Raw genomic sequence first — 10,026 nt, forward strand, 5'->3', positions numbered from 1 at the left:
AAAGCTGTCTTGACATCAAGATGATGTATCTCCCAACTATGTGATGCAGCAAGATCAATAAGCAGTCTGATGGTTTCAATTCTAGCAACTGGAGCAAAAACTTACTGAAAATCTACACCATACTTCTGCACATAACCTTTGGCAACAAGTCTTGATTTATATTTGTTGATACTACCATCACAATTCCTTTTTAACTTGAACACCCATTTTAATCCGATTGGTTTTGCTCCAAAGGGTAAATCGACCAGTTCCCATGTTCTAAGCTTCTCTATCGAAGCTATCTCTTCCTCACAAGCTCGTGTCCACTCCTTAGATACCATAGCTTCTTCCTGGGTTCATTATTAAGTGTTAATAACAGAAACTCACCCTCTTCCTCTGCAAGTAAGACATAGTCTTCTAAGTATTTTGGTTTAACATTTGGTTGTGTTGACTTCCGCAATATAGGTTCTGTCGAAATATCTGCAGGTAATGTTGCAGTCTCGTGTATTTGTTGCTCTGTTTCCTCTCCATCATCAAGAATTTCAACACTATCGGTCTCACTTCTAGTATCTTCATCAATGTTCACAACTGTAGTCTCGTTTTTTCTGATATCTTGGAGTCCATGATTCCCAAATACGCCAAGATTGATTCTGAAACTCTCATCTGTTCCTTCATGTGCCACATTTTTAACCCAATTCCAACCTCTTGTTTCGTCGAACACTACATCTCGACTCACTACGATACGTCTCGTCTGTGGCTCCAGCAAGCGATACGCCTTAGAGCCAGGTTCGGTTCCCAGGTGAACTAACTCTCTTGTTCGATCATCCAACTTCTTTAGGTTCGGTTTCTCCACTTTGGCATAAGCAATACATCCGAAAATTCTAATGTGTTCTACTGTAGGTCTCTTGTCACGGAAAAGTTCATAAGGTGTCATGTCCTTCAATGCTCGTGTTGATACTCTGTTCAATAAGTAGGTCGAGTGTCTAAGAGCTTCTCCCCAAAGATAGTTAGGCATGTTCATATGTTTTAAGATGCTTCTAGTCATCTCCATCAGGGTCCGGTTGCGTCTCTCTACAACACCATTCTGTTGTGGAGTGTAGGGTGCTGTTAAGTGTCTCTTAATGCCTGCATTTTCACAAAATGAATTGAACTCTGTAGACACAAACTCTCCTCCTCTATCCGTTCTAAAGGTTTGAATCTTCTCAACCACATCCTTCTCAACCATAGCTTTGAACTTCTGAAATTTGTGAAAAGCTTCTCCTTTTTCTTTTAGTAGCATCGTCCACATGTATCGGGAGAAATCGTCAATGATCACGAAGACATATCTGTTCCCAGCAGGCGTACTTGGGGTAATAGGACCACAAAGATCTCCGTGTAAAAGTTCTAATCTTTGTTTAGCTCGAAACATAGTTGCCTGAGGGAATACCTGCCTTGTTTGCTTCCCAAGAAGACACGATCTACAGATTTGTTTTCCAGCAGAAACCTTTGGTGCTCCTAAAACCAGTTCTTTCACTAGCATTGAAGTTAAGGTTGCATAATTGATGTGTCTTAACCTCGCATGCCACTTACTTGGCTCACTAACATCCACAAGAAACAAAATGGTATTGTCTTGAAATCTCATCTGAACTTTGTATAATCTGTTTTTAGACTNGCCTTAGAGCCAGGTTTGGTTCCCAGGTGAACTAACTCTCTTGTTCGATCATCCAACTTCTTTAGGTTCGGTTTCTCCACTTTGGCATAAGCAATACATCCGAAAATTCTAATGTGTTCTACTGTAGGTCTCTTGTCACGGAAAAGTTCATAAGGTGTCATGTCCTTCAATGCTCGTGTTGATACTCTGTTCAATAAGTAGGTCGAGTGTCTAAGAGCTTCTCCCCAAAGATAGTTAGGCATGTTCATATGTTTTAAGATGCTTCTAGTCATCTCCATCAGGGTCCGGTTGCGTCTCTCTACAACACCATTCTGTTGTGGAGTGTAGGGTGCTGTTAAGTGTCTCTTAATGCCTGCATTTTCACAGCATGAATTGAACTATGTAGACACAAACTCTCCTCCTCTATCCGTTCTAAAGGTTTGAATCTTCTCAACCACATCCTTCTCAACCATAGCCTTGAACTTCTGAAATTTGTGAAAAGCTTCTCCTTTTTCTTTTAGTAGCATTGTCCACATGTATCGTGAGAAATCGTCAATGATCACGAAGACATACCTGTTCCCAGCAGGCGTACTTGGAGTAATAGGACCACAAAGATCTCCATGTAAAAGTTCTAATCTTTGTTTAGCTCGAAACATAGTTGCCTGAGGGAATACCTGCCTTGTTTGCTTCCCAAGAAGACACGATCTGCAGATTTCTTTTCCAGTAGAAACCTTGGGTGCTCCTAAAACCAGTTCCTTTGCTAGCATTGATGTTAAGGTTGCATAATTGATGTGTCCTAACCTCGCATGCCACTTACTTGGCTCACTAACATCCACAAGAAACAAACTGGTATTGTCTTGAAATCTCATTTGAACTTTGTATAATCTGTTTTTAGACTTCTCTGTTCTTACGAGCAAGTTCCCTTCTTCATCTCTCATAGTCAAGTAGTTTCCTCTCATTCGAATATCACACCCTGCTTCGGTGGCCTGACCTAAGCTTATAATATTGCTCTTGAGATCAGGAATGTAATACACGCCTGTCATAGTCCTTGATTTTCCATTCTGATCAACAAAAACAATTGTTCCTTTTCCTCGAATATCAATCCTAGAGTCATCACCGAAACGGACTTTACCAGTTATAGAGCTGTCAAGTTTGTTGAAGTGCCTTCTATCCCCAGTCATATGGTTGCTGGCTCCATTGTCAAGATACCATATATTATCACTACCTGCAATCGTCTCAACCTTACTTGATATACGATCCTTCTCGTATTTGCTTGGTGTACAGTCTTTCTCATTAAGGTAGACAACTTCGTGCATCAACAATTCCTCTGCATCCTCTGTATCTTTATCTTTGGTGTTACTCTCTTCTGTTTCCTGTAACTTGAGCAAGCGATCTGGACAATGTGAAGCAAAATGGCCAATTTGATCACATCGAAAACATGTAACTTGTGACATATTTCTTCCACCATAGTGTCCTCTTCCTCGTCCTCTATAAAACGATCTTCCACCTCGACCTCGTCCTCTAAACCCTCCAGATTCATTACTGTAATCTATGTATTGCTGATTAGTTTGTGAATCTCGGTATTGTTGACTCGGTTGTGATTCCGTGTACATCAGTTTTCCTTGTTCCTCTTGAACCTCCTCTTCTTCATGAATGTGTTCCTCATAAGCTTTCAGTCTGCCAACAATGTCTTCAAAACTGATGGTGTTTAAGTCTAGAACTTGTTCTAGAGAAGCAACTATCTGAATGAATTTTTTTCGAGGAAGGCTGCTCAGAAACTTCTTGACTATCTTCGACTCTTCTATGTTAGCTCCTAGGGCAGCTGATTGTGAAGATATAGTGGATAACTTTCCTGAAAAATCATCAATAGTTTCAGATTCTTTCATCTTCAGTCTTTCAAACTCTGCCATCAAAGTTTGAAGTCTTGCTTCTCGAACTCTTTCAGCTCCAATGCTCCTAGATCGAATTGAATCCCACACTTTCTTAGCCATATCAAGTTCTCCAACTTGAAGTGTTAAACTTTCCGGTATTGATTGGAATAATAAAGCCATAGCTATATCATTATGATTTGGATTAATCTGCTCGGTTTCAGGTTCGATGGCATCCCAGACTTTGTGTACTCTAAGAGTAATTCTCATGCCCACACGGTGTAATCAGTCGAGGTTAGCATAGGACAAACAATAGAAGGAGATCCTCCTCCTTCCTTAGGTCGTGATGTTGCTACGGTAAGCTCGGCCATGTTTTCTTGGTAAAAGACTCAAGCTCTGATACCAAATCTAGAACAAAGGTTTTGTAATGAACACAAGAATTAAAAGCACAACTCACTTTTATTTAGCTTAAGAAAATCTCTCAAAACTTAAGCTCTCAATCTCTCTTCTCACAAAACCTCATAAGTTATGTCACATCTCAACATATCCTTATATAACACTTTTCTATTCCTAATCCTAGTAGGAACTATTAGTACTTAGATAACTCCTAAGTACATTAAACCTTATCTCTTTGTAAACACAAATATTCTAAGATTAGGACTTGTCTTCTAACTCAAGGCTTCTTCAAGCTTATCCCAACATATATATCATTAATCTCTACGCGAAAGTCCAAGTTTAACAAGCTATGTGTTGTATACCAAAATCAATCTTGTAATAAATTAATAGTGTGAATCTCAAGTCAAGAGTATATAAATTTTCAATAAATAAATAATACACCCTTATGAGTACCTTAAAATCACCAGCACTATAACAATTGTGAAACCCCTAGATTAACTAAATTACCACTACTACAATTACACGTCTACAACCACGTCAACAACAACAAAAATAACAAAATTTGAAACCCTAATTAGACTTCGGACACACGGATTAACTAAATAATTACAACCATACCCAAAAAATATACATGTTTTGAAACCCTAACTAGACTCTGTTTCACTTTGTTACGTGTGAACAGGTTGGCGACAGAGAGGGCATGAGTTTTGTTGTCGATTCAACCACTCGATGACACATTCTTTATGAAAAAGATGCGAGCAATATAGGCATCGGGTAGATTCGTTCAACCTCGCATCCCGACTCCAACAAATTCTCCAGACAAATCGCACAAGTCTTCGTTTCTTCTTCTTCACTCTCTTTGTCCACCAGATCTGTTGTAGACGGACCAGAGCTACAAGGCACGACAATGTATTCCTTCTGTGTCAATGTGATGTTGACTAGTATGAATAAGCACTACAAGACGAAATATTTAGTCACAATAAAAAGTATTTAGTCACAATATAAACATTATTACGAATTTGAGATGATTTTTGAATGGTTGCAATACAATGGTCACAAATTTTTATTTGTAACAAAAACGTCACAAGAGTTGCAACGAATATATTAATAACCATTTTTTCATCAATAATTACAACACAAAAAGTAACAAAACTGTCTCAATTAGAGACTAACAAAACGTCTTTAAATCGTCACAATTCGTGTTTAAAATAACGTTTTAATTATGTATCTTATTATTACGACACTATAGTCTCAAATGGTCACAAATGATAATTAAAAATTTGTCGCAAAATTTTAATAAATACTCAAAAATAATGATATTTTGTGACTATCATAATGTCCAATCTTATCATTAGAAGTTAATTAGTTCCAAATGGTCACAAGTTATTACTAAAAAATTCATTGCATATGATAAAAAATTATAACTAAAAAATTAATCTCAAAACAATATTATTTTTTTAAATTTATAATCATAAACATTAGATATACATTATAAGCTATCTTTATTCTTACAAAGAAAATAAATCACAAATTCGACAAGATGCACATATTCGACCATAACTTTCATATTATAACTCCTATGGAAACGATCTCAGGCTCTCTAAAAAGATAAAGCTCAGATCTTTCCAACGGCGGGTAGATCAGCTTCAGGTTCAATTTGTAGCAGTGGGAAACGATTTCACAAGATGACTGATGTTAATTCGCGGATCTGCACAGAATAGGTTTAAAAAAACATGTATAACTTTTAATCTACAAAAAAGGTTACAAAATCCATTGGGGAAAATTTACATCTATGGGTTGGGAAATTGCTCACCAAAATTCGTCCATAAAAGAGTCCATTTACCTCTTATTTTCCACCATCTCCTATGACACTTAAGATATGTCTTTAATCTCAATTGTGGCTCCTTGTTCTCTTTCTCTCAAATGGTTTATTCTCTCTCTAGGTTTAGGAGGCACAGAATTATAAAGAATAAAACCATAATCATCTCTTAAATAAGTCTTGTTAAATTAGGGTTAGATATTTGGCTTAATGGGCTTTGTATAAATGACATAACAATTTATACTATTTTATGACTAATGTTTACTCATTTTAATGTCACAAACTGTGACTGGCATATCTGTTACAAGTTCATAACTAATTTGCAACAACATATTGGTCACAATGTAGTCATAAGAGTGACGATTAATATTATCGTAGTATATTCGTCACTATATGTGACAAACTTTCGTTACTGACTTTTTCCGTCATAATATAGTGACGAAAATACTATGAATTTGTGACAAATAAATTTAATCATAATATCGTATTTAAAATGTCACAAATTTGTGACGAAATTTTTTTGTCTCAAAAATACGTCTCAATAAAATTATTTTCTTGTAGTGAAGGGTTGTTGTGGTTTCAAGTCAGAAATTTGACTTCTGAGTTGTTGGGCTTTAACAAGAATCTGATCAGATATTTGTTTGGACATGACACGATCGTGGAGTTGGCTGAGAACAAGTTGATAGATGTAGTTTGGTTTGAAGTTTCCGAACTTCAGAAAGATGAGTGGGTCGGAAGGAGAAGTATCGTCTGTGTAGGATCTGAAACTCGTTACACTGTCATCGTTCTTGTCTATGATAAGTTCATCGAATTCTCTGTCTCGACTGATTATTACATCGCTTAAGAACTCTGACAAGGAATGAGAGTATGAGACCAACCCGTTACATGAACATCAACGTCGAATGGTTTGGTTTTCATTATTATCAGAGTGAATTTAAGAGAAAGAGAGATGGATGAGACTTGAGAGTCGTAAAAAAGATTGGAATAAGAGAGCGAGAGTGATTGTTGTGAAATATAATTATATGAAATTGTTGAGAAGTGCGGTGTAATGTTATTTATGTTTTATATTATATATTCAATAAAGCAAAACTCTGATTATAATTTGTTTTAACGGTCAATTTACATACAGTTTCCTTTTTCCCAATTTTTCCTTTTTGCTTCTCCAAAATTGTTTTTCACGTTCGGTTATTGTGGTTGTATTTCCTTTCTTTTAGATACCGGAGTTTAGCTATGTTAAATTCTGAATTTGAGCTTTTTTTTTGTTTTGTAACAATTGTACTTGGGCCTGAAAACACAGCCCATCTTTCGCCACTTAAACCTAATTTTAATCCTAAACCGAATACAAAACACCGAGATTAGGATCGTAAACCATGTGAAGTTCTGAACCTACAGACATCGATTTTTTTTTTTTTTTTTGTTCAAAACAGACATCGGTTATTGTATTAAAAGTCTAAAAGCCAAATTACAAGTATATAAAAAATGAAAGAAAACAGTCACCATTGCTTTCTTTCTTCTCTAACCATTACCAAAATATATGCAGTAGCCCTCCACTCACCTCACTTGGAGCTAGAAAAATGTGGGTCTGTAAACATTTAGGGTTCTCTGAAGTTTTGGTACAGGACTCTTCTTGTTCTTGATAGTTTTACTTTTCTCTCTGTTCATCATAAACCCTAGCAAGCTCAATTTTTTTTTTCTTACAGATTTCGGAAATTACAGGAATCAGCTAAAACATGGCACCGAGAAAGAAGACACCAAACATGGTTTGGGTACACACTCTTCTTTCTCTCCTCTTTGCTACAAAAAAAAATCGCAAAGCTTGTCATATTTTTTTATCGATTTAGTTCTTGAATTAGATTTTGATTCCTCTGTTTCAATAGCAACCATGAGTTTGGTAACTGTTATGGGATTAATCTTTCCCTGTTCATGTTTCCTTAAAACTCTAGAAGCTTAATTATTTGTCTTTTAGGTTGTTAAGAAATCGCAACAACCAGAAAACATAGCAAAACCTGCAACAGAGGAAACGAACAAATCGCTACTAGACTGCTCTCCTCTCCTCGAAGAGCTACCGCAAAGTTACAATAGTGTATGAACTCTTTGTTTCTCACCTCCTTTGATTTGAATCTCTGCTTTCTATATTTGTTGGCAGGTTGCTCTCTCTATATATATAAAGCACTGCTATTTTTAAAAAAAATTGACATTTTTCATACAGGTTGCAGAACAACCTGCAACTAAAGAGCACACATTGTCCAAGCAAGACTGGTCTCGTCTCCCTGAGGAGCTACTGCACATTGTCTCTGACAATCTTGAGGACTGTTTCGATGTTATTCATGCTCGGTCTGTTTGCCACCCGTGGCGATCCATCTTCCCATTTCCTTCTTGCCTATTAGGCACAAGTTATTCACTTCCCTCCTTCTCCAAGTTCCCTCGCAAAAGCAAAGGTTATTGCACCCTCGAGAAGTTCCCTATGTTCCTTTTTAGAGTTTGTACTCCTGCTGTTGGGTTGCCTGAGTTTTTTGTGGGAGGTATAAACCGAGATAAGTCAGTGAAGGCCCTTCCATCTCCCTTTCAATGTTCAGTGAAAGTGAACATCCCAGATTCTGAGCCTACCCTGATGAACGTTCTTGACTGTCAGATTCTCCCTCTGGGGTTTCAGTACAGAATGGTCGATTGGGATCCTCAATCATTGGCAACAAGTTTCAGAGGTGTGTCTTTTCTTCCGCTAGACAAGAAAGGAGAAGGAGAGTTTGTTGTGCTTATTGGCTACTCTCATAATCTGTTGGTGTTAACAAGTGCTGATATGAGGTGGATGCGGCTTGAGAAAACCTCAAGAGCTGACTGCAAAGATATAGTCACTTTTAGAGGCAGGTTTTATGCAGTCTTTCTTAATGGAGATGTTTTCGTAATTGATCCTTATACGCTGGAAGCAACTCCACTAATGCCCTCGGAGCGTCTGAACTCACAAAACTATCTTGTACCATCTGGCAATGATGAACTTTTCTTGGTTGAGATGATTATTGTTCGTGGTAGTGTAATAGACTTTAGCAAGTTAGCATGTCGAGTGAGTAGACTAGATGAGGAGGCTGGTGAATGGGTCGTGGTTACTGAATTAGGAGGCCGTGTGTTGTTAATTGGACAACCGGGAAATAGCTCCTGCTCACCTAAGGAGCTTCCTGATGGTTGTGGTGTAAGTGAGAACTCAATGTTGTTCACCAATGAACCATTCGGTTCAACTTACTCGTATAAATATGGAGTAGATACAGGAAACGCAGAAGATGACCTCAATTTTTGGAGATTCTCAAGAGAGACCTGTGTGACGATCATCAAAACATCTCCCATGGTGGCTCTCCTTATTGTTGAGCACAAAAATCCGTAAAATCTTGCTTTGCATAACTGAGACATCTGCTGGCTTTTTGTTATGGTGATATTCTAGTTTTAATGTTTTGTAGTTGTAAACTATCTCCCACAACATTGTTGTCTCTATTATTGAAATGGTTATCTTATGAACTCTCGAAGCTGTGTGTCTGGTGCTGCTCTTGGTTTAACACAGTCACGGTCATGTGATTGACCAAAGTTCTTTAAATCTGCAGCAGATACATAATGGTCTCTGTCCCTTGCCACCTTTTATAGCTACAAGCATGGAAGAGTATTTGTTTTCTTTCTGGTTCACCTAGATATTTTGTTTAAAAAAACAGCCTAAAAACTTCACTGATCAAATCTAATTTTCCATTTTTTTTTGTCATCTGATGTTATTAGTTAAACTTGAAATGATACATTGTGAAATACATCTTAAGCGGGCGGAAAACAGAGATAAGCCGACGGACAAACGAATAGTCCTCGGAAACAACTTAGAATACTAAAAGGAGAAGTTGAAAGCCAAAACGAAATACACCAAACCCAACAACTAAGAACAAAAAGCAAACTAACAATAATAACGAAGACAAACACTATGTCTAAACAAACAAATCGATTTCATCTTCTGAAGTTTCTGCGAATGAGTTGTATCAATGTTGCCCACGGCCAAAGCATCGATCAACAACTGCTTCCTCTTATCATAATAAGAAATGATCTCTCCAAACCAGAAACCAAACTTCAGAACCTGACAAGCAAAGGTCCATTTAATAAATAATAAATAAAACAAATTTTTTTAAGCTATTGTAATAAAGGTTCTGATAAAAAAAAAAAAGGAATTAAACCGGATGTAAACCGATACCATGAACCGGAGGATCGTAGTCAAATTAGTTGAGAACGACGGCAAAATCTTACTTTTCTTCTTCTTCCACATCTCTCTACCAAATTCACTGAACCCTAAAAAAAAAAAAAAAAAAAAAAAAAAA

At 37.0% G+C, this 10,026-nt stretch overlaps 1 protein-coding gene across 1 annotated transcript; it reads left to right on the top strand.

Moving 5' to 3' along the window:
• Nucleotides 7,184-9,204, top strand: LOC104702999 (F-box/kelch-repeat protein At1g64840-like). The gene is made up of 4 exons (XM_010418931.1): nucleotides 7,184-7,305; nucleotides 7,393-7,458; nucleotides 7,659-7,775; nucleotides 7,902-9,204. Exons 2-4 carry the CDS (start codon nucleotides 7,423-7,425, stop codon nucleotides 9,063-9,065), a joined length of 1,317 nt encoding a protein of 438 aa, XP_010417233.1. The 5' UTR covers nucleotides 7,184-7,305; nucleotides 7,393-7,422; the 3' UTR covers nucleotides 9,066-9,204.

The sequence above is a fragment of the Camelina sativa genome, chromosome 7 (assembly GCF_000633955.1).
Source record: "Camelina sativa cultivar DH55 chromosome 7, Cs, whole genome shotgun sequence".
Classification (NCBI taxonomy): Eukaryota; Viridiplantae; Streptophyta; class Magnoliopsida; order Brassicales; family Brassicaceae; genus Camelina; species Camelina sativa.

Excerpts from the sequence above, each read along its gene's own strand:
- LOC104702999 (XM_010418931.1), top strand. The coding sequence starts at position 7,423 with ATGGCACCGAGAAAGAAGACACCAAACATGGTTTGG. Across the intron at positions 7,459-7,658 it reads AGACACCAAACATGGTTTGG|GTTGTTAAGAAATCGCAACA; the intron begins GTACACACTCTT and ends TTTGTCTTTTAG. Across the intron at positions 7,776-7,901 it reads TACCGCAAAGTTACAATAGT|GTTGCAGAACAACCTGCAAC; the intron begins GTATGAACTCTT and ends TTTTTCATACAG.